General features: G+C 42.4%; 1 protein-coding gene across 1 annotated transcript; it reads left to right on the forward strand.

The window, feature by feature from the left end:
- Window positions 1–47: 47 nt before the first annotated feature.
- LOC139471411 (retinal dehydrogenase 2-like) lies at window positions 48–26824 on the forward strand. The gene is made up of 14 exons (XM_071253778.1): window positions 48–163; window positions 3858–3962; window positions 4889–5029; window positions 6993–7119; window positions 8103–8164; window positions 9263–9391; window positions 10470–10583; window positions 11011–11113; window positions 12582–12766; window positions 22048–22212; window positions 22524–22681; window positions 24270–24344; window positions 24660–24699; window positions 25219–26824. The coding sequence occupies exons 1-14, from the start codon at window positions 110–112 to the stop codon at window positions 25249–25251; spliced, it is 1491 nt and encodes a 496-aa protein (XP_071109879.1). The 5' UTR covers window positions 48–109; the 3' UTR covers window positions 25252–26824.
- Window positions 26825–27897: the final 1073 nt, after the last annotated feature.

Raw genomic sequence — 27897 nt, forward strand, 5'->3', positions numbered from 1 at the left:
CAGGCGGCCTCGTACCGCTTCGAGCTTGACCACGTGGTATGTCACATGATAGCTATAAAGTCACAATCGACAGCGAAGGAGGCGTAGAAGACAAAACAAGACTATCACAATGGCTGAGATTCAACCAGAACCAATACGCAATCCCGAAGTAAAGTTCACCCAGGTAGGACTAACATGTTTGGTAGCAAGACAGCTGTTTCTCTAATCATGGCATGTCCATTTCTTGCAGAACGAAGGAAAATTTTGACTTGACAATTTGCGATTGCAGCAGAAACATTATCAGCTGCCGGTTGTAATCGAGATTAGGCTAAACGGGCACCGGTCGAAACGACATCATATCTCAAACAAGATCTGGCGAGTTTAGACAACATCAAATCCAGCTTGCTATTCACGAGGGTGCAAAGCTGGTACCCGCAAGTTAGACACTGGTTTTGATGTAGAATACACCATGACCCGGGTCACGACCTGCACCCTTCGTGGTGATCATGCTGTGGGGAAATGGGTTGGGATAGCCGCGAGGAGGCGAGGGGGATGAGTGTTTTCCAACAATATCTCATTCCCATGGCCCCTTGTAATTTTCTCAAACCCATAACAAATAAGGCAGCACGTGCTGTGCAATGATGCCTCTCACATGTATTTTCCATAATTCATTTGGTCATCAAAATACACCCAGTCCTTGAAGGTACCGCATTTTGCTGTGCAAAGTTGCGTTCGCTAAAGAGTCGTAGAAACCTATGACCGTGGGTTCAAATCCCATATTCGCCCCTAGTATGGGTATGGCAGAACTTTTTCCATGCTCATCTTCCCGAGGCAAGGCAGTTACCTGACTATAAAAGTCCGTTTTCAACCCTTGCTGAACTAGTAATTTTCTCAAACCCATAATACCCAAACAGCCAAAATATGAGTTACCACATATAAGTGGCCATATCTAAGCTCCTAGAGCAGTTAGGACGGTCATTTTGGTGTCTGTGACTAGGTTTGAGGGGTCAAAGATTTCATTTCTGCCTTTACCAAAACCATTGGAGCATAAAGACTTCACTTGACCAAATACCAAAAACAAAGGCATATGTGAGATTTATGATGATTAATTCATGAACAGAAATCATTTTCCATGAATTAGAATGAAAATGCATTGTAATGCCGATATTGCATTCTCCGCAATACACAAAGAAAGAGTCAAGGGGTCTAAATTTAAAATTACACAAATCAGAGTTCATTGAAAAAGTGCATGAAGAGTCCATTAATGACATAGTAGTCAGGTAACACGTCATCAATAGCGTCAATTAGGAGGCGTGACCGCCTGGGCATCCATTACGCCAACACTCGCCTCCTAATTGACGTCGTCGGTCGGCGGATAATGTCAACAGGAATCCTGTTCCATAAGTTCAATAGAGTCTGTTCAAGTTCCTGTCAGTTCGCTGGAGGCGGTACATGTTGTCTCAGCTGACGATCAAGATGATCCCAGAGATGTTCAATGGGGTTCATGTCTGGAGAAGAAGTTGGCCAGGGCAGTACGTTGATGTTAACGTTGTTCAGGTAGTCTTGAACAATTCGGGCAGTGTGAGGCCTTGCGTTTGTCTTGTTGCAAAATTGATCTTCTTGGCTGATGTTGAATAAAGGGCACCAAAACAGGTCTCAACACTTCATCCCTGTATCGCTGAGCATTCAGGTTTCCTCGGATGATAACCAGCCGTGTTGTAATCTGGCCACAAATGCCACCCTATACCATGACGCCTCCACCTACAAACGGGTGAACCTCTCTAATGCAGTTTGGCGCCAGTCGCTCTCCCCTTCGTTGAAAAACTTGAACTCTTCCTGAACAGACAGAACCGACTTTCATCTGTAAAGAGCACTCTTGCCCAGTCACGTCGCTGCCACCGACGTACAGTTCGTGCCCATTGCAGTCTGCGTTGACGGTGTAGACGGGTCAAGGTCATTCCACGGAAGGGTCGGTAGGCTCGTTTACATGCCCTTGTGCTGTTGCCGCCGTTGACGTCGCCATCACCGCCACACATCCGTTTTGGAGGTGAATCTGTCGGATGTAGCGGTCTTCGGCCGGAGTCGTCACTCTCGGTCTTCCCGATCTTGGCCTGTCTTGAGTCCGTCCTTTCTGTTGGTAGCGTATTATCAACTTGCTGATGGTGGTCTGGGAGCAGTTGAAGGTTCTGGCTATCTGACATTGAGTAGCCCCCTTATTGGACATACCGATCGCTCTGTCTCTTGCGCTTGTGTAAGTCTGGGCATATTCTTTTTTGTTTATTTTGCTTAGTGAATGCCTGCTCTGTCCAACGTCGGTACTTAAGCACGTGCATTTGGACCAATGTCTCAAAATCATGTTTTGCTCGTTTTCAACAATGCATGATTTGGAAAGCTGCGTTCGAAAATCTGTGTTGTGGTTGTGGTCATGGTCATGTTGCCTTTGGGCGAATGTTTTCTGCGGGGGTTGAAACCTGTACCAGGTTTTTTGCTTTTTATACAACAATTTTTAAAGTGAAAACTTTCTTTTGCCCGGCAGTTTAGATTCGTCGTGAACTATGTGCACATAATCAGAGTTTAAATTTTTGACTGCAGCCATTTTAGTGTCCATCTTGGATTCACATATAAAGGAAGGATTTCTCATTGTAGGTAAAGACAAACAAAATTATCTTTGACATCTCAACCCTGATCATGAACACCAAAAACACTGCTTAACTGCTCTAGGAGCTTTAATAAGGCATTTTATATGCTAGCCAGGAGACATTTTCACAGCAATCTTCGATTTCAATATAAAGCAAGGCTGCGATATTTAGGTAAAGACAGAAATGCAATCTTTAATCCATCAAACCTAGTCATAGACAGCAAAATGACTGTCCTAACTGCTCTATGACCTTAGATATGGCCACTTGTATGTGGTAATAAACATTTTGGCGTCCATTTTGGATTTTCATATAAAAACATGCTCCAATGGTTTTGGTAAAGGCAGAAATGAGATCATTGACCCTTCAAACCTAGTCATACATACCAGAATAACCGTCCTAACTGCTCTAGGAGTTTAGATATGGCCACTTATATGTTGTAACTCATATTTTGGCGGCCATTTTGTAAAAAGGTGATAACACCCACACAGCTGCCACCGCTGCAATGCTATCACAAAATTTATAACTCTAAGGGTCCATACCTTGCCAAAAATCGCTATGAGCATTATTCCCCTATCTTGATACCGGTGACCCTCTGAACCTGTTGGACTACTTCCATTTATGTTTATCTGTGTGTTCCCAACCACATTAATGGTTAACATATCACTAGACACTTCATCCTCCAAAATATCGTTGTCCAATTTACGATGTCATCAAGTTGCAAGCGCATGCTTGAGTTTCCAGAAATGATATCATGATAGAACAATATTTCATCATGAAATAAACGGTTAGACTTCCCCCTTTTCACCCCTAAAAAATATATATAACTAAAAGGATTGAGCGGCAGTACATACATATTCAAGTTTTGGAGGGGGGATATGGGCAGAATTCTTCCCTGAGTTGACAACTGAACCTTTATTTGATGTGCGTTGCACATACGCTAGTTGATTCTAACTCTGCAAATATGCAAATCTATTATATGGTCTCTGATGAAATAAAACAAACATTTTATATTAACCATGTTAACATGCAGAGCAGTATTTACAGTTTAGCCGGTTTTGAGCCAAATTACAGCATCATTCACTATCAGTAAGGCGACTTTGCTTGTTGTAAGAGGCGACTAAAGGGATTGGGTGGTCAGGCTTACTGATTTGGATGATGTACGTCATATCCCAATTGCATGGACAATTACACAACATTCACTATCAGTACTTTTATTGAGTGCAATTTAACGTTTTTCAGATCTTCCTCAGTAATGAGTTTGTGAACTCAGCAAGCGGAAAAACCTTTCCAACGTTCAACCCCGCGACTGGAGAGAAGATCGCTGACGTCCAGGAAGGAGACAAGGTTTGGGCTGAAGTGGTCTCCCCACTCTTCATTCACACTTAGGCCGGAAGTTTCACCCCTTTTGTATATTTTGCCAAAGACAGTTAAACTAAACATAGGTTTTGTGTCACAACAGCAAAAGTCTAGTATTAGAGCAACAGGTGGCCACTCTCTAAATCTATCACATTACAGCGGCAACACCACAGCTGTCGTGGCAACACACAACGTCAATACTCACCAACAAAAGAAACTCGAATATCACACGTTTGTTAATATATGAAGAATTACTCATATTCAAGAGATATTAGATTGGTCTGATGCACAAACGAACATACTGTTACGTTGTGTGAACTGAACTCGAGATGCACCATTTGTCTTATGCAGGATTAGCGTGTAAAGTGTGGAAATTATGTGCAGCATATCATGATAAGAATAAAGACACTTTGTGGTAACACTTGCCTGATTGTTAGATTGTCATTAGGTGGTACACATTGGAAACATCTCTTAACATTCATACTTCTAATACTTCTAATATAATGTTTCTATGGTTCGTGTTTCTTTTGGTGGTGAGTACATGATGTTATAGCAGCAACACTACAGCTGTTATAGCAACAACACTACAACTGTCATGTTATAGCAGCAACACTACAGCTGTTATAGCAACAACACTACAACTGTCATGTTATAGCAGCAACACTACAGCTGTTATAGCAGCAACACTACAGCTGTTATAGCAGCAACACTACAGCTGTTATAGCAGCAACACTACAGCTGTTATAGCAACAACACTACAACTGTCATGTTATAGCAGCAACACTACAGCTGTTATAGCAGCAACACTACAGCTGTTATAGCAGCAACACTACAGCTGTTATAGCAGCAACACTACAGATGTTATAGCAGCAAAGCTACAGCTGTCAGCTTATAACAGTTCCTCATCTCCCCAGGCCGATGTGAATGCTGCAGTAGAAGCAGCCAAGACAGCCTTCAAGCCGGGGTCTGAATGGCGCCGCATGGATGCAAGTCGTCGCGGCAAGCTGCTGTGGAAACTGGCTGACCTTATTGAGAGGGACATTGCATACCTGGCTGTAAGTTGGTTCCTATTTCCGCTCATTTGTACCCCACTTACAGTCTCCTTGCCATGCATCCTTCCACCTTCCACACTTTTGTTAGTTTGGCTTAGGGATGTTGTATGCTGAATTGTCAAGGATTTTTAGACTTAAGTACCCAGGTGGAAAAATATTTTGGAAAAAACTTTTTCGACTGAAATGAGACTTTTGTAATGTTCTTATATTCTTCCATTCAGAAGTATTCTGACAGCTATTCTGACATAGATATTCTAACACAGATATTTTGACAGAGGTATTCTGACAGATATTCTGACTGAAGCATTCTAACAGAAGTATTCTGCTTGAAGTATTCTGACAGAGGTATTCTAACAGAGGTTTTTCTGACAGAGGTATTCTGACAGCTATTCTGACCAGGTATTCTGACTGAATTATTCTAACATGTATTCTAAAGGAGGTATTCTGTCAGCTATTCTGACTGAAGTATTCTAACAGAGGTATTCTGACTGAAGCATTCTAACAGAGGTATTCTGACTGAAGTATTCTAACAGAGGTAATCTGACATAGGTATTCTGACTGAAGTATTCTAACAGAGGTATTTCTGTCAGCTATTCTGACTGAAGTATTCTAACAGAGGTATTCTGACTGAGGTATTCTGACAGAGGTGTTCCAACTCTGGATCTGATGCAATGCAATCAGTAATGTCAAGCGATGTCATATGGGCGAACCTGTATCATATTGTTTTTAAACATATGATTACATAAATTGGGATGTCTTTAGTACCTGTTTGGAAATAGTAACGAACATTTCTTGCAGACTTAAAGCCAAATATCAGCCTCTGAGAATGGCTTCAGTTCAAATCAAATTTGAGAAAAGTGTATTATCATTTGTGCTTAAAATACAGATTCAGATTCTTGTGTTCACTGAGTTGTAGTTTTGTGTTTTTGTGAATATTTTATGTCTGTTTCATCTATCTCTGTCAGCTTGGACATTTAAAATTCACTCGAAGAGGAAAACAGAAACATTTTTTTCACTCCTGGATTAGGGTATATGTTAGTTGTGCACATACTTTCCTCACTGTATTGACCACAGATTGCTTACAACTATCACGTAACAGTGTTAAAAACTAACAGTTTTCGTCAACTGGGTGGCATCTGAAGGCCTGCCTGACCTTGGGTCATCGTCTATGGATTCCCTACCCCTTTTAAACTGTAGCGACCAACGGCAAACTGTGGAAGAGTCAGAAGCATCCTTACCCATCACTTTACACATGCGATCATGGATTTCTTTTGCTTTCCATCCCTCCTTGGTAAGAAACTTTATTACAGCGAGTTGTTCATGTTTGAGAGAATCCATGATTGTGACCACCCTTAGGTGAATGAAGCCATCACATCTAACTTATTGTTGTGTCTGGAACTTGTTATGACACGTGTCAACCTGATGTTATGACTAGTGTCACACCTGCCACAAATTGACATTGTTTGTGTAAACACAAATGCCCAAGTTGCAAAACTTATTGAACGCCCCTTGTGTCAATGAATACCATGTCCCTGGGTATAACTATCACATAATGCCACTTCCCAGGGTAAAACTATCACAGAATCCCACATCTTTGGGTACAAGTCACATTAATCCCACATCCCTGGGTATAACTCACATAAATCCCATGTCCCTGGGTATAACTCACATAAATCTTACGTCCCTGGGTAAAACTCACTTAAATCCCATGTCCCTGGGTAAAACTATCACATAATCCCATGTCCCTGGGTAAAACTATCACAGAATCCCACATCCTTGGGTATAACTCACATAAATCTCATGTCCCTGGGTATAACTAACATAAATCCCATGTCCCTGGGTAAAACTATCACATAGTCCCATGTTCCTGGGTATAACTCACATAAATCCCATGTCCCTGGGTATAACTATCACATAATCCCATGTCCCTGGGTATAACTCACATAAATCTCCTGTTCCGTTACAGAGCTTGGAGACACTGGACAATGGAAAGCCATTCCATGGGTCGGTGGGGGACATCGTGTTCGGCATCAATGTGATCCGATACTATGCTGGTTGGTCGGACAAGATTCAGGGCAGGACCATTCCAGTTGGTGGGTGTTCTGGAGTGGGATGACGTGTGTCATGAAAAGCAAAATGAGCAAATTTGCTTGAATACGAGAAAGTGATACTGAAAGTGGCTAATTATCAGGCAAGGTCACCATCAGTTCACATCACACTGTTACTGAAAGAACCAGTAGTGGTTTGCCTTTTACTAATTGTGTTCTTATAGTGCTGTATCAGCAGTGGACACTTGCTTACTATGGGTTCCTGTTCTGTCAGCACTGTATGTGTGTAGATTTCACAGTGGTGAACAGCACTTTCAGTTTTTCTCCCCATTGATGTACCATAATATATCACTGAAATATTGTACCTGTGAAGATCCGGGTTAGAATAGGTTTTCAGCAACCGATGCTGGCCGTAAAAGGTAAATATGCTTGTTGTAAGAGGCGACAAATGGGATCGGTTGGTCAGCCTCGCTGACATGGTTGATGCATGTCATCGTATCCAAATTGCAAGGATCATGATATTAATCCCTGGATTGCCTGGTCCAGCCTTGATTACTTACAGACCACGTCATATAGCTGGTGTATTGCTGAGTGCATCTTTGAACAACAAACAAAAACTGAAATATTGTTGAAAGTAGCATTGAACCAAACTCTCTCCCTTGTTCCGGGTTAGAATTGGCCTTCACCAACCCATGCCTGCTGTAAAGAGGCAACTAATGGGATCGGCTGGTCAGCCTTGCTGACTTGGTTGAGACATGTCATCGTATCCCAATTGCGTAGATCAATATGCTTATGATGTCAATCCCAGGATTGTATGGTCCCGACTTGATTATTTACAAACTGCCATCATATAGCTGGATTTTTGGCGAGTTGCATCGAACAACAACCACTTGTTCTTTCACCTATTGAAATAAGGGCTTCATAGGATATTTGAACGGTCATGCCTGCAAGGCCGGAGGACTCTTCATGACTTGACACTGGAGCTGCATGAACACTGATGGCGTGACAAATCTCTGTATCTGTTCCAGATGGTGACTTCTTCTGCTACACTCGCCATGAGCCAGTTGGGATTTGTGGGCAGATCATTCCTGTAAGTATGCTGCTGGGATAGATGTGTTGACTGTAATGACATAGAAGGCTGAAAAATGACTTTTAAAATTGAAAAATATGTTCCACCTTTAGAGTCCAAATTCTGTTTTCTTTGAGGAAGCAGAGGGGAAATCGAAGTCATTTACTTCTTGGCAAATCACTCGTTAAGATTTTCTTTCTGTTGCAAACTGATGTAATCCCTTATGGGGAATGAAAATAGCCAAATACATTGCTTGTTGAAGAACACAATATTTGATGGGTAGAATATGAATTTTGTTTATGTTTTATCTTACATTTAAAGAAAAAGTCTCTAGAAAGTCTTGAGGAGTCTGTATACAGGCCACAAAATCACCAGTACACTTCTTTTCAGTTATCGTCTACTTAACTTCTCGGCTATGAGGTGAGGTGAGGTGAAATGGGGTTAAATGTCACATCCAAGATTGCTGAACCTAAGTATAGACATGTATGCACGTGTGTGTGGCTGCTTGTACTAGTCCGGACGGATGCCAATTTTGTAGTTCTAAGTAAGAAACATGGCAATTTAGGACAGTAATAGTAAGAAACAACAGATAATATTGACAGTCTAAACAAGACACGACCGACAGGGTCATGACAGACATCTTTGCAGTGCTATATAAGGGCAAGGCTATTTTTCAGGGCATTATCATTTACAGAAGCCTGAGGTTTTCCATTAACAGTCCGACGAAGGAGGGCAGTTGAAAAGACTTAAGGGCTTCTGCAAATGATAATGCCCTGACAAATAGTGTTACCGTTCTTATAGCTGAAATGGATAGATTTGTTATCAAATAAAAATAAACAACAATATCGGTTTTGAAACATTAAATCCAATCAACACACAACGACCGACTTTTACAAATATGGAAACATCATAAAACAAACCAGATAACGTCACTATTGAACATTGAACGTGATAATGGCCCGTTATCAAACAATATGAGGGCATTATCAAGTAACAGTGGCCCGCTCATTTCTGATAACATGTGGGCAGAATAATGATAATTCTATCCATTTTAGCTATAATGCTTGTTAATCTCTGTGGTTCATCTCCTTGTTCTCTCTCCCCCCATGTGGTCCCCAGTGGAACTACCCCATCACCATGTTCTGCTGGAAGATAGCCCCCGCCCTCTGTGCCGGCAACGTCATCGTCGTGAAGCCCGCAGAACAGACACCCCTCACAGCACTGTACCTCGGGGCACTCTTCAAAGAAGTAAGAAGCTTTTTGGTCAACTGGCCCTGTGTCATGACATGACGTGACATGACACTGCAAAGAGAGAGCAAACGTATTGTCTTGGTCTTGGTTCCTGTTGGCCTTGGCGTTCCCATCCTTTTCCAAGCCACAACTTAAAAACTGTTCAATGTTTTTCAACAAAACTTGCCATATGCATTGCTAAACCTTATTTTGATATGTTTCCATTGATACAATTTGGACTTAGTCTCCAACAACGCTAGACTTTGTTTCCTCCAAGCCATTACTCTCAAACTAATGAATATTTTTGCCTGAAACTACACATGTGCAATGACCATATGCTCAACTATTGCCTTTTCATACGTTTACATTTTTCAATTTGTTGTGTTTCCATGGAAACAATTTGGACTAAGTCGCAAACAGGTAGTGTTTGTTTCCCGCCAAACCTTGACACATAATAAATATTTCTGCGTTAAACCATTATCATTCCAGTCTATAATTTGCTATTACTGTGTTTTGGATTTGCAAACACATTTACATATGTATTAAAAAAAGGAGGGGGGGGGGAAACATGTAAAAGTAAAAACACATCCAAGCTGCATGTTTGTGTTAAATAGCAAAATATATCGTCATTGCCCAAATAATTTAGAATTGCTTGCATACATATTCGCCTGAAAAGTGTAAAAACACAAATAGTTTCACACTGTGCGTTTGTACCCAAAGTAGCCATTTCTGTTTGTGTGCATATATTTCTTCAATATATTTTTTCTCTGTCCATGTAAGGGGCGGTCGGGTAGCCTAGTGGTTAAAGCGTTCGCTCATCACGCCGAAGACCTGGGTTTGATTCCCGACATGGGTACAATGTGTGAAGCCCATTTCTGGTGTACCCCGCCGTGATATTGCTGGAATATTGCTAAAAGCAGCGTAAAACCATACTCACTCACTCACTGTCCATGTAAATATACACTCTGTCCTACCTATATATGTATTCTCTGTCCTACATATATGTGTCAGGGCAAAAGTGTTGGCAAAAAGGCTGAACCTTGACTTCCTACCGAGAAGTACCCTCTGTTGCCTGAAAGTATGATGTTTACTCCAGGCAGGGTTCCCAACGGGTGTAGTGGGTATTGTCCCCGGGTATGGACCTACAGCTGGTGCTGCCATCTCCGAGCATCCCGACATCAACAAAGTGGCCTTCACAGGCTCGACAGAGGTGAGTGCACGTGTACTGTAATACAGGGGGACTATTTGGATGCTTTTGTTCTTTTTTACAAAAGCTGGTTGTGTGTGCAACATGTACAAATGTCATTTATTTATTTGTGGGGAGATGGGTTTGAGAGTTTTGTTCTTTTTTGGAAGATGACCCTGTTGATGTACATTAATTAATTTTCAGAAACCATCCCTGCATGTCACCCTAATTGGGTGTCATTTATTTTGTTGACCCTCTCTGTGTGTGAATGTTTTCATGACCCAGGGTGTAAACTATTATTATGGCCTGCCCAAGGACACAAGACTGACAAAGGGGTTTGTTATGAAAATCCGTAATGGATAAAAGGAATAACATTAAATACATACAAAAAATGTCATCCACTATACGATGAGCAAAAGAATGAAGTTTTCCCTGTTTGTCTGCTGTTCAGATCGGCCAGGTTATCATGGCTGCCGCGGCCGGCACGAACCTCAAGAGGACAACCCTGGAGCTGGGGGGAAAGAGTCCCAATGTCATCTTCGCTGACTCGAACTGTGAGTATTTAAAATTACATCAATGAACTGTCTACCACTCATGAATAATAGCAATATCCCCATTAAAAGCTGTGTGGGAGTGTATGTGTTGTGAGTGAGTGTGATAGAAGTGGCAGTTCTGTCAACCATAGCTTGAAGGGAGATAACTCTGACTGTAAGACTTCAGCTTGATTCACATCTCCGTGCACAGTGGATTATACTTCAATACAGCTGTGATATTAGGGACTACACCATGAAACACCATTTAGTCACTCGTAACTTGGGCCTTGAATTAGACCACTGGTCAAGGGGTTTACTCGTCACCGGGAACCGGGAACCCCCAGTTTGATTTACCCACTCCCTCTCTGATGGCATCCCTCGATTTACCTCTTCCTCTCTGATGTCATCCCTTGATTTACCCCCTCCCGCTCTAATGGCATCCCTTGATTTACCACTCCCGCTCTGATGGCATCCCTTGATTTACCCACTCCCTCTCTGATGTCATCCCTTGATTTACCCCCTCCCTCTCTGATGTCATCCCTTGATTTACCCCCTCCCTCTCTGATGTCATCCCTTGATTTACCACTCCCTCTCTGATGTCATCCCTTGATTTACCTCTCCCTCTCTGATGTCATCCCTTGATTTAAACCCTCCCTCTCTAATGGCATCCCTTGATTTAAACCCTCCCTCTCTGATGTCATCACTTGATTTAAACCCTCCCTCTCTGATGTCATCACTTGATTTAAACCCTCCCTCTCTGATGTCATCCCTTGATTTAAACCCTCCCTCTCTGATGTCATCCCTTGATTTAACCCTCCCTCTCTGATGTCATCCCTTGATTTAAACCCTCCCTCTCTGATGTCATCCCTTGATTTACCCACTCCCTCTCTGATGTCATCCCTTGATTTACCCCCTCCCTCTCTAATGGCATCCCTTGATTTACCCCCTCCCTCTCTAATGGCATCCCTTGATTTACCCACCTCCCTCTCTGATGGCATCCCTTGATTTACCCACTCCCTCTCTAATGGCATCCCTTGATTTACCCCCCTCCCTCTCTAATGGCATCCCTTGATTTACCCCCTCGCTCTCTGATGTCATCCTTGATTTACCTCTCCCTCTCTAATGGCATCCCTTGATTTACCCACCTCCCTCTCTGATGGCATCCCTTGATTTACCCACTCCCTCTCTAATGGCATCCCTTGATTTACCCCCCTCCCTCTCTGATTTCATCCCTTGATTTAAACCCTCCCCCCCGACTCTCTGATGTCATCCCTTGATTTACCCCCTCCCTCTCTAATAGCATCCCTTTATTTACCCCCTCCCTCTCTGTCATCCCTTGATTTACCCCCTCGCTCTCTGATGGCATCCTCTTGATATATCTCCTCGCTCTCTGATGGCATCCTTTGATTTACCACTCCCTCTCTGATGACAGCTTTTGATTTACTCTCACTATTTACCCCTCTATCACTGATGGCACCTGTTCTTGCAGTGGACAATGCCGTAGCCTGGGCGCATGAGGCTGTGATGACCAACATGGGGCAGTGCTGCATCGCGGGGTCAAGGACGTTTGTACAGGAGGAGATCTATGATGAGTTTGTGAAGCGCAGTGTGGAGGCAGCAAAACAACGAAGTGTTGGTGACCCCTATGACCCCAACACCAAGAATGGCCCTCAGGTTGGACTGATTTGCATTGTACAAGACGCGGTAATACGGAGGTGGTCTGTGTTCAAAGTGTCGGCCCATTCAAAAACTAATGACCCATGAATAATTATAATAGGTACTCCAGTAGATACTTGTTTCCATGTGTGTATGTGTCTGATTCTGTGTTCAGAGTGATGTCGGTGATGTGTTCAGAGTGATGTCGGTGATGTGTTCAGAGTGATGTCGGTGATGTGTTCAGAGTGATGTAGGTTTTGTGTTCAGAGTGATGTCGGTGATGTGTTCAGAGTGATGTAGGTGATGTGATCAAAGTGATGTCGGTGATGTGTTCAGAGTGATGTAGGTGATGTGTTCCTAGTGATGTAGGTGATGTGTTCCTAGTGATGTCGGTGATGTGTTCCTAGTGATGTAGGTGGTGTAGGTGATGTGTTCAGAGTGATGTCGGTGATGTGTTCAGAGTGATGTAGGTGATGTGGTGTAAGTGATGTCGGTGATGCGTTCCTAGTGATGTTGGTGATGTGTTCCTAGTGATGTAGGTGGTGTGTTCAATGTGATGTAGGTGATGTGTTCCTAGTGATGTAGGTGATGTGTTCCTAGTGATGTAGGTGATGTGTTCAGAGTGATGTAGGTGATGTGTTCCTAGTGATGTAGGTGATGTGTTCAGAGTGATGTAGGTGGTGTGTTCAATGTGATGTAGGTGATGTGTTCCTAGTGATGTAGGTGATGTGTTCCTAGTGATGTAGGTGATGTGTTCCTAGTGATGTAGGTGATGTGTTCAGAGTGATATAGGTGATGTGTTCAATGTGATGTAGGTGATGTGTTCAATGTGATGTAGGTGATGTGTTCCTAGTGATGTAGGTGATGTGTTCCTAGTGATGTAGGTGATGTGTTCAGAGTGATGTAGGTGATGTGATCAGAGTGATGTAGGTGATGTGTTCCTAGTGATGTAGGTGGTGTAGGTGATGTGTTCCTAGTGGTGTAGGTGATGTGTTCAGAGTGATGTAGGTGGTGTGTTCCTAGTGGTGTAGGTGATGTGTTCAGAGTGATGTAGGTGATGTGTTCCCAGTGATGTAGGTGATGTGTTCAATGTGATGTCATTGATGTGTTCCTAGTGATGTAGGTGATATGTTCTATTGATGTGGGTGGTGTGTTCAATGTGATGTTGGTGATGTGTTCCTAGTGATGTAGGTGATGTGTTCCTAGTGATGTAGGTGATGTGCTCCTAGTGATGTAGGTGATGTGATCAGAGTGATGTAGGTGATGTGTTCCTAGTGATGTAGGTGATGTGTTCAATGTGATGTCATTGATGTGTTCCTAGTGATGTAGGTGATATGTTCTAGTGATGTGGGTGGTGTGTTCAATGTGATGTTGGTGATGTGTTCATAGTGATGTAGGTGAGTTGTTCAGAGTGATGTAGGTGGTGTGTTCAGAGTGATGTAGGTGGTGTGTTCCTAGTGATGTAGGTGGTGTGTTCCTAGTGATGTAGGTGATGTGTTCAATGTGATGTAGGTGGTGTGTTCAGAGTGATGTAGGTGGTGTGTTCAGAGTGATGTAGGTGATGTGTTCAATGTGATGTAGGTGGTGTGTTCAATGTGATGTAGGTGATGTGTTCAGAGTGATGTAGGTGATGTGATCAGAGTGATGTAGGTGATGTGTTCCTAGTGATGTAGGTGGTGTAGGTGATGTGTTCCTAGTGGTGTAGGTGATGTGTTCAGAGTGATGTAGGTGGTGTGTTCCTAGTGGTGTAGGTGATGTGTTCAGAGTGATGTAGGTGATGTGTTCCCAGTGATGTAGGTGATGTGTTCAATGTGATGTCATTGATGTGTTCCTAGTGATGTAGGTGATATGTTCTATTGATGTGGGTGGTGTGTTCAATGTGATGTTGGTGATGTGTTCCTAGTGATGTAGGTGATGTGTTCCTAGTGATGTAGGTGATGTGCTCCTAGTGATGTAGGTGATGTGATCAGAGTGATGTAGGTGATGTGTTCCTAGTGATGTAGGTGATGTGTTCAATGTGATGTCATTGATGTGTTCCTAGTGATGTAGGTGATATGTTCTAGTGATGTGGGTGGTGTGTTCAATGTGATGTTGGTGATGTGTTCATAGTGATGTAGGTGAGTTGTTCAGAGTGATGTAGGTGGTGTGTTCAGAGTGATGTAGGTGGTGTGTTCCTAGTGATGTAGGTGGTGTGTTCCTAGTGATGTAGGTGATGTGTTCAATGTGATGTAGGTGGTGTGTTCAGAGTGATGTAGGTGGTGTGTTCAGAGTGATGTAGGTGATGTGTTCAATGTGATGTAGGTGGTGTGTTCAATGTGATGTAGGTGATGTGTTCAGAGTGATGTAGGTGATGTGTTCCTAGTGATGTAGGTGGTGTGTTCAGAGTGATGTAGGTGATGTGTTCCTAGTGATGTAGGTGATGTGTTCCTAGTGATGTAGGTGATGTGTTCAGAGTGATGTAGGTGGTGTAGGTGATGTGTTCCTAGTGATGTAGGTGATGTGTTCCTAGTGATGTAGGTGATGTGTTCAGAGTGATGTAGGTGATGTGATCAGAGTGATGTAGGTGATGTGTTCCTAGTGATGTAGGTGGTGTAGGTGATGTGTTCCTAGTGGTGTAGGTGATGTGTTCAGAGTGATGTAGGTGGTGTGTTCCTAGTGGTGTAGGTGATGTGTTCAGAGTGATGTAGGTGATGTGTTCCCAGTGATGTAGGTGATGTGTTCAATGTGATGTCATTGATGTGTTCCTAGTGATGTAGGTGATATGTTCTATTGATGTGGGTGGTGTGTTCAATGTGATGTTGGTGATGTGTTCCTAGTGATGTAGGTGATGTGTTCCTAGTGATGTAGGTGATGTGCTCCTAGTGATGTAGGTGATGTGATCAGAGTGATGTAGGTGATGTGTTCCTAGTGATGTAGGTGATGTGTTCAATGTGATGTCATTGATGTGTTCCTAGTGATGTAGGTGATATGTTCTAGTGATGTGGGTGGTGTGTTCAATGTGATGTTGGTGATGTGTTCATAGTGATGTAGGTGAGTTGTTCAGAGTGATGTAGGTGGTGTGTTCAGAGTGATGTAGGTGGTGTGTTCCTAGTGATGTAGGTGGTGTGTTCCTAGTGATGTAGGTGATGTGTTCAATGTGATGTAGGTGGTGTGTTCAGAGTGATGTAGGTGGTGTGTTCAGAGTGATGTAGGTGATGTGTTCAATGTGATGTAGGTGGTGTGTTCAATGTGATGTAGGTGATGTGTTCAGAGTGATGTAGGTGATGTGTTCCTAGTGATGTAGGTGGTGTGTTCAGAGTGATGTAGGTGGTGTGTTCCTAGTGATGTAGGTGATGTGTTCCTAGTGATGTAGGTGATGTGTTCAGAGTGATGTAGGTGGTGTAGGTGATGTGTTCCTAGTGATGTAGGTGATGTGTTCCTAGTGATGTAGGTGATGTGTTCAGAGTGATGTAGGTGATGTGTTCCTAGTGATGTAGGTGATGTGTTCAGAGTGATGTAGGTGATGTGTTCCTAGTGATGTAGGTGATGTGTTCAATATGATGTAGGTGATGTGTTCAGAGTGATGTAGGTGATGTGTTCAGAGTGATGTAGGTGGTGTGTTCAGAGTGATGTAGGTGGTGTGTTCCTAGTGATGTAGGTGATGTGTTCAGAGTGATGTAGGTGGTGTGTTCAATGTGATGTAGGTGGTGTAGGTGATGTGTTCCTAGTGATGTATGTGATGTGTTCAGAGTGATGTAGGTGATGTGTTCAGAGTGATGTAGGTGATGTGTTCCTAGTGATGTAGGTGATGTGTTCAGAGTGATGTAGGTGATGTGTTCAGAGTGATGTAGGTGATGTGTTCAGAGTGATGTAGGTGGTGTGTTCAATGTGATGTAGGTGATGTGTTCCTAGTGATATAGGTGGTGTGTTCAGAGTGATGTAGGTGATGTGTTCAGAGTGATGTAGGTGATGTGATCCTAGTGATGTAGGTGATGTGTTCAGAGTGATGTAGGTGGTGTGTTCAGAGTGATGTAGGTGATGTGTTCAGAGTGATGTAGGTGATGTGTTCCTAGTGATGTAGGTGGTGTAGGTGATGTGTTCAATGTGATGAAGGTGATGTGTTCAATGTGATGTAGGTGATGTGTTCAGAGTGATGTAGGTGATGTGATCGGAGTGATGTAGGTGATGTGTTCAGAGTGATGTAGGTGATGTGGTGTAAGTGATGTCGGTGATGCGTTCCTAGTGATGTAGGTGATGTGTTCCTAGTGATGTAGGTGGTGTGTTCAATGTGATGTAGGTGATGTGTTCCTAGTGATGTAGGTGATGTGTTCCTAGTGATGTAGGTGATGTGTTCAGAGTGATGTAGGTGATGTGTTCCTAGTGATGTAGGTGATGTGTTCAGAGTGATGTAGGTGGTGTGTTCAATGTGATGTTGGTGATGTGTTCCTAGTGATGTAGGTGATGTGTTCCTAGTGATGTAGGTGATGTGTTCCTAGTGATGTAGGTGATGTGTTCAGAGTGATATAGGTGATGTGTTCAATGTGATGTAGGTGATGTGTTCAATGTGATGTAGGTGATGTGTTCCTAGTGATGTAGGTGATGTGTTCCTAGTGATGTAGGTGATGTGTTCAGAGTGATGTAGGTGATGTGATCAGAGTGATGTAGGTGATGTGTTCCTAGTGATGTAGGTGGTGTAGGTGATGTGTTCCTAGTGGTGTAGGTGATGTGTTCAGAGTGATGTAGGTGGTGTGTTCCTAGTGGTGTAGGTGATGTGTTCAGAGTGATGTAGGTGATGTGTTCCCAGTGATGTAGGTGATGTGTTCAATGTGATGTCATTGATGTGTTCCTAGTGATGTAGGTGATATGTTCTATTGATGTGGGTGGTGTGTTCAATGTGATGTTGGTGATGTGTTCCTAGTGATGTAGGTGATGTGTTCCTAGTGATGTAGGTGATGTGCTCCTAGTGATGTAGGTGATGTGATCAGAGTGATGTAGGTGATGTGTTCCTAGTGATGTAGGTGATGTGTTCAATGTGATGTCATTGATGTGTTCCTAGTGATGTAGGTGATATGTTCTAGTGATGTGGGTGGTGTGTTCAATGTGATGTTGGTGATGTGTTCATAGTGATGTAGGTGAGTTGTTCAGAGTGATGTAGGTGGTGTGTTCAGAGTGATGTAGGTGGTGTGTTCCTAGTGATGTAGGTGGTGTGTTCCTAGTGATGTAGGTGATGTGTTCAATGTGATGTAGGTGGTGTGTTCAGAGTGATGTAGGTGGTGTGTTCAGAGTGATGTAGGTGATGTGTTCAATGTGATGTAGGTGGTGTGTTCAATGTGATGTAGGTGATGTGTTCAGAGTGATGTAGGTGATGTGTTCCTAGTGATGTAGGTGGTGTGTTCAGAGTGATGTAGGTGGTGTGTTCCTAGTGATGTAGGTGATGTGTTCCTAGTGATGTAGGTGATGTGTTCAGAGTGATGTAGGTGGTGTAGGTGATGTGTTCCTAGTGATGTAGGTGATGTGTTCCTAGTGATGTAGGTGATGTGTTCAGAGTGATGTAGGTGATGTGATCAGAGTGATGTAGGTGATGTGTTCCTAGTGATGTAGGTGGTGTAGGTGATGTGTTCCTAGTGGTGTAGGTGATGTGTTCAGAGTGATGTAGGTGGTGTGTTCCTAGTGGTGTAGGTGATGTGTTCAGAGTGATGTAGGTGATGTGTTCCCAGTGATGTAGGTGATGTGTTCAATGTGATGTCATTGATGTGTTCCTAGTGATGTAGGTGATATGTTCTATTGATGTGGGTGGTGTGTTCAATGTGATGTTGGTGATGTGTTCCTAGTGATGTAGGTGATGTGTTCCTAGTGATGTAGGTGATGTGCTCCTAGTGATGTAGGTGATGTGATCAGAGTGATGTAGGTGATGTGTTCCTAGTGATGTAGGTGATGTGTTCAATGTGATGTCATTGATGTGTTCCTAGTGATGTAGGTGATATGTTCTAGTGATGTGGGTGGTGTGTTCAATGTGATGTTGGTGATGTGTTCATAGTGATGTAGGTGAGTTGTTCAGAGTGATGTAGGTGGTGTGTTCAGAGTGATGTAGGTGGTGTGTTCCTAGTGATGTAGGTGGTGTGTTCCTAGTGATGTAGGTGATGTGTTCAATGTGATGTAGGTGGTGTGTTCAGAGTGATGTAGGTGGTGTGTTCAGAGTGATGTAGGTGATGTGTTCAATGTGATGTAGGTGGTGTGTTCAATGTGATGTAGGTGATGTGTTCAGAGTGATGTAGGTGATGTGTTCCTAGTGATGTAGGTGGTGTGTTCAGAGTGATGTAGGTGGTGTGTTCCTAGTGATGTAGGTGATGTGTTCCTAGTGATGTAGGTGATGTGTTCAGAGTGATGTAGGTGGTGTAGGTGATGTGTTCCTAGTGATGTAGGTGATGTGTTCCTAGTGATGTAGGTGATGTGTTCAGAGTGATGTAGGTGATGTGATCAGAGTGATGTAGGTGATGTGTTCCTAGTGATATAGGTGGTGTAGGTGATGTGTTCCTAGTGGTGTAGGTGATGTGTTCAGAGTGATGTAGGTGGTGTGTTCCTAGTGGTGTAGGTGATGTGTTCAGAGTGATGTAGGTGATGTGTTCCCAGTGATGTAGGTGATGTGTTCAATGTGATGTCATTGATGTGTTCCTAGTGATGTAGGTGATATGTTCTATTGATGTGGGTGGTGTGTTCAATGTGATGTTGGTGATGTGTTCCTAGTGATGTAGGTGATGTGTTCCTAGTGATGTAGGTGATGTGCTCCTAGTGATGTAGGTGATGTGATCAGAGTGATGTAGGTGATGTGTTCCTAGTGATGTAGGTGATGTGTTCAATGTGATGTCATTGATGTGTTCCTAGTGATGTAGGTGATATGTTCTAGTGATGTGGGTGGTGTGTTCAATGTGATGTTGGTGATGTGTTCATAGTGATGTAGGTGAGTTGTTCAGAGTGATGTAGGTGGTGTGTTCAGAGTGATGTAGGTGGTGTGTTCCTAGTGATGTAGGTGGTGTGTTCCTAGTGATGTAGGTGATGTGTTCAATGTGATGTAGGTGGTGTGTTCAGAGTGATGTAGGTGGTGTGTTCAGAGTGATGTAGGTGATGTGTTCAATGTGATGTAGGTGGTGTGTTCAATGTGATGTAGGTGATGTGTTCAGAGTGATGTAGGTGATGTGTTCCTAGTGATGTAGGTGGTGTGTTCAGAGTGATGTAGGTGGTGTGTTCCTAGTGATGTAGGTGATGTGTTCCTAGTGATGTAGGTGATGTGTTCAGAGTGATGTAGGTGGTGTAGGTGATGTGTTCCTAGTGATGTAGGTGATGTGTTCCTAGTGATGTAGGTGATGTGTTCAGAGTGATGTAGGTGATGTGTTCCTAGTGATGTAGGTGATGTGTTCAGAGTGATGTAGGTGATGTGTTCCTAGTGATGTAGGTGATGTGTTCAATGTGATGTAGGTGATGTGTTCAGAGTGATGTAGGTGATGTGTTCCTAGTGATGTAGGTGGTGTGTTCAGAGTGATGTAGGTGGTGTGTTCCTAGTGATGTAGGTGATGTGTTCAGAGTGATGTAGGTGGTGTGTTCAATGTGATGTAGGTGGTGTAGGTGATGTGTTCCTAGTGATGTATGTGATGTGTTCAGAGTGATGTAGGTGATGTGTTCCTAGTGATGTAGGTGATGTGTTCCTAGTGATGTAGGTGATGTGTTCAGAGTGATGTAGGTGATGTGTTCAGAGTGATGTAGGTGATGTGTTCAGAGTGATGTAGGTGGTGTGTTCAATGTGATGTAGGTGATGTGTTCCTAGTGATGTAGGTGGTGTGTTCAGAGTGATGTAGGTGATGTGTTCAGAGTGATGTAGGTGATGTGTTCCTAGTGATGTAGGTGATGTGTTCAGAGTGATGTAGGTGGTGTGTTCAGAGTGATGTAGGTGATGTGTTCAGAGTGATGTAGGTGATGTGTTCCTAGTGATGTAGGTGGTGTAGGTGATGTGTTCAATGTGATGAAGGTGATATGTTCAATGTGATGTAGGTGATGTGTTCAGAGTGATGTAGGTGATGTGATCAGAGTGATGTAGGTGATGTGTTCCTAGTGATGTAGGTGATGTGTTCCTAGTGATGTAGGTGATGTGTTCCTAGTGATGTAGGTGATGTGTTCCTAGTGGTGTAGGTGATGTGTTCTCAGTGGTGTAAGTGATGTGTTCCTAGTGATGTAGGTGATGTGTTCCTAGTGATATAGGTGATGTGTTCCTAGTGGTGTAGGTGATGTGTTCCTAGAGATGTAGGTGATGTGTTCAGAGTGATGTAGGTGATGTGTTCAGAGTGATGTAGGTGATGTGATCAGAGTGATGTCGGTGATGTGTTCCTAGTGATGTAGGTGATGTGTTCCTAGTGATGTCGGTGATGTGTTCCTAGTGATGTAGGTGGTGTAGGTGATGTGTTCCTAGTGATGTAGGTGATGTGTTCCTATTGATGTAGGTGATGTGTTCCTAGTGATGTAGGTGGTGTAGGTGATGTGTTCCTAGTGGTGTAGGTGATGTGTTCTCAGTGGTGTAAGTGATGTGTTCCTAGTGATGTAGGTGATGTGTTCCTAGTGATATAGGTGATGTGTTCCTAGTGGTGTAGGTGATGTGTTCCTAGTGATGTAGGTGATGTGTTCCTAGTGATGTAGGTGATGTGTTCCTAGTGATATAGGTGATGTGTTCCTAGTGATGTAGGTGATGTGTTCAGAGTGATGTAGGTGATGTGTTCAGAGTGATGTAGGTGATGTGATCAGAGTGATGTCGGTGATGTGTTCAGAGTGATGTCGGTGATGTGTTCCTAGTGATGTAGGTGATGTGTTCCTAGTGATGTCTGTGATGTGTTCCTAGTGATGTAGGTGGTGTAGGTGATGTGTTCCTAGTGATGTAGGTGATGTGTTCCTAGTGATGTAGGTGGTGTAGGTGATGTGTTCCTAGTGATGTAGGTGATGTGTTCCTAGTGATGTATGTGATGTGTTCAATGTGATGTAGGTGATGTGTTCCTAGTGATGTAGGTGATGTGTTCCTAGTGATGTAGGTGATGTGTTCCTAGTGATGTAGGTGGTGTAGGTGATGTGTTCCTAGTGATGTAGGTGATGTGTTCAGAGTGATGTATGTGATGTGTTCAATGTGATGTAGGTGATGTGTTCCTAGTGATGTAGGTGATGTGTTCCTAGTGGTGTAAGTGATGTGTTCCTAGTGATGTAGGTGATGTGTTCAGAGTGATGTAGGTGATGTGATCAGAGTGATGTAGGTGATGTGTTCAATGTGATGTTGGTGATGTGTTCAGATCGATGGTGAGCAGCTGAAGAAAATACTGGAGCTGATCAAGAGTGGGAAGGACGAAGGAGCTACGTGTGAGATTGGCGGGACCAGGCATGGAGAGAAGGGGTTCTTCATCGAGCCCACGGTCTTCTCCAATGTCACAGACAGCATGAGGATAGCCAGGGAAGAGGTCAGTCAGACAAAACGTGCGTGCGTGTGTGCGTGCGTGCGAATCTCTGTCCACCTGTTGTGGAACTCAGATGACATTGACGTTATCTTACTTGCATCAGCTTGACACAATATCAGCTCCATGACAACAAAAGTACTTGGCCACATTCTGTCGCCATCCTCATGGACACCACGCCTTTCACTGTCAACATAAGTAGTATGAGGAGTTTGTTTTGCAATTGACTTTGAAAAGCAAACATTTTTTATGCATGTTCTTAAGGCTTAAAAGTCTTTATGCCTTGACATAACCTTCTTTTTTTATATGATTTGCAGATATTTGGACCTGTTCAGCAAATAATCAAGTTCAAGACCTTGGATGAGGTGCTGGAGCGTGCCAATAACACGGCCTATGGTCTGGGAGCAGCCATTTTCACCAATGACATAAACAAGGCATTGGCCTTCGCTGGTGGAATCAAGGCTGGAACAGTGTGGTGAGTTGGCCCCATCGTCTCTCAGCAATATTAATGCATTGTTTAACATGATTACCAGAAACATTGAATACAGTAAGTTTCTACACACGTTGTGATTTTGTTGGTGAATAGAGTTTCTACACGATATGGTGATTTCGTAGGTGAATAGAGTTTGTACTTGTAAATTGGTTGGTACACTTGGAACAGGATGATTGTAGTATTCCAACATCAATTTGTATTGTACTCAAATTTGATTGGTCAATCAGAGGTTTCAAATCACAATAATCACCTGTGACTGACACAGTTAATTTGAAAGCCACGTCATTGCGGAAGTGGACATATATAGAAAAGCACTTCATTCTCAGCCTTTGTCAGAAGGTAATATTGCAGAAGGTACAATATTCCCAACTGTGGGTGGTAAAACATTTTGCAATATCACAATAGAAACCGAGAGCGTGTTTGGTGCTTTACTATATCCGACCATGACGTCATATCTTGTATGTAATGATTGTGACACGCAGTGTACCATTAAGTCCTGTAAGGCTTGCTTATTAACTCATCGGGCCTAGGCTTGTGTTGTCCATCACAACTTATCTCTTTCTTCTCTTCCGAAATGGCTTGTTGGATTCAGCTGAAACTTTGTGTGGATGTTTGTTACTTTAAAGGGGTTCAAGTATTTTCAAGGCATCAAAATTGGAATTACAATATGGCCACAAGGTAGCCATCTTTGATTTGTTAATCTTATCATAAGATAAGTTCATCTTCTGTAAAGCTTAAGGGGCCTGAGGCCTGCAACTTGGCGGTGAGATGGTCAAGGCGTCTTGACTGCAATTCAAGTATGCTTGCCAGCAGCCATATTGTAAATGAAAAGAACTGCTGGACCAGTAGAGCTGAAAGTTCCAATGGGAATATTTGGTGCTAAATGCAGTTTTATTTTACATGGCATCAGCAAGCACCGGGTAATACCCATCTCAGTGCTATAGTTGTGGGGCTCCACACAGAAGTTCTGTTTTTTGTAAAATTGTAAATCTTGACGTCAATTTGACCTATACGTTTTGACCATACTGAAAATTGAAACTTCTTGTGGACATTCTCCCAATCTGGATACATTATAGGGCTGTTACGATTCACTCGCGTTTTCGGTGAATTGAACCGTATCCATTCATGATCGAATTTGTTATTCGTGGCCACTAGAATTGAATATTTATGTGCGTTTACATACCCTGTACCTAAAAATATCCATAAGAACATTTTATATACATAGATGTCTTCAAAAGACAACACTCTAACACATTATTTATTTTGACAGTATTTTGGTGACTGGTCATTGTCGCATTTGAGCAGATTCTAGTACCTAGATAAGTGCAGTATATAGAATGTATAATATTTTAATAATTAACAAAACATGTCAAATAATTTATGTTGTTATTGTTCCACTGAATATAACAAATAATACATCAACTGTTGACTTGTTATTATATTCGTGAATTAATATTGGCATTCGTTACCCTATATTCGCCTCAGTGTATTCACTGCACCCCGAATACATTAGGAACATTAAGCATCAATGAATGAAATAAGGAATGACTGGATTGTCTCCCCTGTGCAGGGTCAACTGCTACCTGTCTGTCAATGCTCAGGCCCCATTTGGTGGATTCAAGATGTCCGGCCTCGGGCGAGAGATGTGAGTATTGCTTTTATTCCTTGTCGGACTTTGGCTATATGTGTTTATTGGTCAGTGTCTCTGTGTCCATTAGTTAGGCACACTTCATTTCCTTGCACTTTGTAAACTTATTTACCCATGAGGACACCAGCATTTAAAGGGTTGAAATAGATTTCCAGTGGGTCTGTCGTGGCCACGATTTTGTGTGGAGAGTTTCGTCTCCAAACTTACTGACAAGATCCTGATTGTACTTAACAATTGTCAGGTGAGCTACAGGGCCTTATAGCTCTACCTTTGAATAATGTATATTTGTATTCATCTTCTTTGTTATTTCAGGGGTGAATATGGCCTTCAACAGTACATTGAAGTGAAAAATGTGAGTAGTCTTTTAACAGTGAGGGTATTTCTGCATCCTTCATGGAAAATCCACAATGCTTAGATGGTTACAGATAGAGTGCAGCACCTTGTTGGTGTACAACCTTTGTCATGGACTATAGTACTATGTGATGACCAGCAGTGTCAGGGCCGGTGGGGTAGCCTTGTGGTTAAAGTGTTGCTTGTCACAACGAAGGCCCAGGTTCGATTCCCCACATGGGTAAAATGTGTGGAGCCCATTTCTGGTGTCCCCTGCTGTGATATTGCTTGAATATTGCTAAAAGCTGCATAAAACTATACTCACTCACTCACCCTATGGGGGCAGTGAGGAAGGTTTCTGGCCTTTGTTTGTCATGTAGGAGTATGAAGCCCATTCTCGTGTTCCTGTTGTAGAGTGGCAGGAATATTGCTGAAATCATCCTTTATTAGCAAGTGTATAATATATACATGTGCATTTTAAATTGTACTGAGCATTATTCCCTGTACAAGCTGCTGATGTGGATGGGTTGTTGTTCAACAGGTGGTCATCAAAGTCCCCCAGAAGAACTCCTAGGATGCTAATGCTGATGCTGTAAAAGATTATTGCCTTTAGAGAACTAATGATGATCAGAAACCAGCTTCCTACTGATGACCAATCAGCTGATACCAAATTTGTGTTAAAGGACAGGACAATATCCCTCGCCATATTGCCTGGCACATATGGGTTACACCGACCGATGACAGGACATACAAGCAATATGTGACAACTGATGTTACTGTATCCAGATCAATGTCAGCTGTGGAACTAATAACATCTCATTAAAGTGGCACAACCAATTATTGAAACTGGTTAATCTATCTACTTCCCCAGTTTACGTGGAATTAAACATACTAATTAATTGTGTCTGGTCAGCCGTGTACGAGCCTGGTAACATTCTGCACAGCTGCTTCGCCATCGTTATTGCTTGTTCATGCGTCTTGTGATTCATTAAATATACTCACCAACAAAAGATACGCAAATACCATATATTTTGGTGAATATAGGAATATTACTCATATTCAAAAGATATTATGTTGGTTCAATGCACAAACGAACATACTGGTATGTTGTCTGAACCGATGCTGATGAACGCATCACATGTGATGTCATAGATTCTTGCACTTTGTCTTGTGAAGGATTAGAGTATAAAGTTTGGAAATCACATGCAGCATATCATGATAAGAATAAAGACAATGTGGTAACACTTGACCGATTGTTAGTTTTGTCATTAAGTGGTACACACTGAATACACGTCTTCTTAACGTACAAATGTCTCTATGTGTATCTATAATTTGCGTTTCTTTTGGAGGTGAGTATATGTTACTGGTACGACACCTGCATGTTCTATGTCAGGTATTGTATTTCCTCCAGTTACGACTGACCTATGGCAGTGATTGTTGTATTCAATGTGATTCCAAGTCAGTTTTAGTGCTGAAAATATGGTGCTGTGATCTACTTAGGAAATTTTACTTAATATTTTAATTACAGACAATCATTGTCCTAATGGTGCATATTTGTATAAATGATCAACAAAGCAATCCAATGATGTTCAGTATTGTTATTGCTCAGGTTTTTGTGTGTCATATTGTTTTTAATGCCAATTCAATCAACATTTGATCAAGTATTTAGACTTGAGTTTGCAAACAGTTTGTTAGGATTGTTGAAAAGTTAATAATATGTTTTGTTTGAGATTCCGAACACTTTTCTCCATGAGCTTCTGTTAGTGTTTGGAACAAGAGTAGCTTTTGAAGTACTGGATGCTCACGAAAACTAAAAACTAGAGGCAGTAAGCCGTTTTGCATTCTTTAGTTCACATATACTGGTGATTTTGTCATGGGCCATTATAAGGCATCATTTATTCAGTGTTGTGCTGTGGGAGATGAGGGCAGTGGACAACAACAGTATTATGGGCAAGTATGACTACTTGGTCTGATAGTTTCTGCCTGTCTTTAGTTTGAATACCGCCATGGTTAGTAAAGCATCTGCTTTTTTTATTGAAACCAGATTTTGCTATTATTTGATCAGGTGGTGATTTGCCCAAAGATCTTTTCTTCTTTTGTTATTTTTTGTTATTGATTTTTGAAAGTAATAAATCAGTCTGCTTTGAGTGAGTGTTGTTATTATATTACCTGGTGTATTGGTTGCCCTACTTTAACACAAGCCTGACCAGGTGTATTGGTTGCCCTACTTTAACACAAGCCTGACCAGGTGTATTGGTTGCCCTATTTTAACACAAGCCAGACCAGGTGTATTGGTTGTCCTACTTTAACACGTCTGACCAGGTGTATTAGTTGTTCTACTTTAACACGGCTGACCAGGTGTATTAGTTGTTCTACTTTAACACGTCTGACCAGGTGTATTGGTTGTCCTACTTTAACACGGCTGACCAGGTGTATTGGTTGTCCTACTTTAACACGGCTGACCAGGTGTATTAGTTGTTCTACTTTAACACAAGCCTGACCAGGTGTATTGGTTGTCCTACTTTAACAAGCCTGACCAGGTGTATTGGTTGTCCTACTTTAACACGGCTGACCAGGTGTATTGGTTGTCCTACTTTAACACGGCTGACCAGGTGTATTGGTTGTCCTACTTTAACACGTCTGACCAGGTGTATTGGTTGTCCTACTTTAACACGGCTGACCAGGTGTATTGGTTGTCCTACTTTAACACGGCTGACCAGGTGTATTAGTTGTCCTACTTTAACACAAGCCTGACCAGGTGTATTAGTTGTTCTACTTTAACACGGCTGACCAGGTGTATTGGTTGTCCTACTTTAACACGTCTGACCAGGTGTATTGGTTGTCCTACTTTAACACAAGCCTGACCAGGTGTATTAGTTGTTCTACTTTAACACGGCTGACCAGGTGTATTGGTTGTCCTACTTTAACACGGCTGACCAGGTGTATTGGTTGTCCTACTTTAACACAAGCCTGACCAGGTGTATTAGTTGTTCTACTTTAACACGGCTGACCAGGTGTATTGGTTGTCCTACTTTAACACAAGCCTGACCAGGTGTATTAGTTGTTCTACTTTAACACGGCTGACCAGGTGTATTGGTTGTCCTACTTTAACACGTCTGACCAGGTGTATTGGTTGTCCTACTTTAACACAAGCCTGACCAGGTGTATTGGTTGTCCTACTTTAACACAAGCCTGACCAGGTGTATTAGTTGTTCTACTT

Source organism: Haliotis cracherodii, unplaced genomic scaffold (genome assembly GCF_022045235.1).
Source record: "Haliotis cracherodii isolate W230 unplaced genomic scaffold, xgHalCrac1.p SCAF_1, whole genome shotgun sequence".
Lineage (NCBI taxonomy): Eukaryota > Metazoa > Mollusca > Gastropoda > Lepetellida > Haliotidae > Haliotis > Haliotis cracherodii.

Bases quoted from the DNA above. Each gene is read 5' to 3' on its own strand.
- LOC139471411 (XM_071253778.1), top strand. From the start codon at position 110: ATGGCTGAGATTCAACCAGAACCAATACGCAATCCCGAAGTAAAGTTC. The intron at 7,120-8,102 runs GTGGGTGTTCTG...TATCTGTTCCAG, and splicing joins GGGCAGGACCATTCCAGTTG to ATGGTGACTTCTTCTGCTAC. The intron at 8,165-9,262 runs GTAAGTATGCTG...TGTGGTCCCCAG, and splicing joins TTTGTGGGCAGATCATTCCT to TGGAACTACCCCATCACCAT.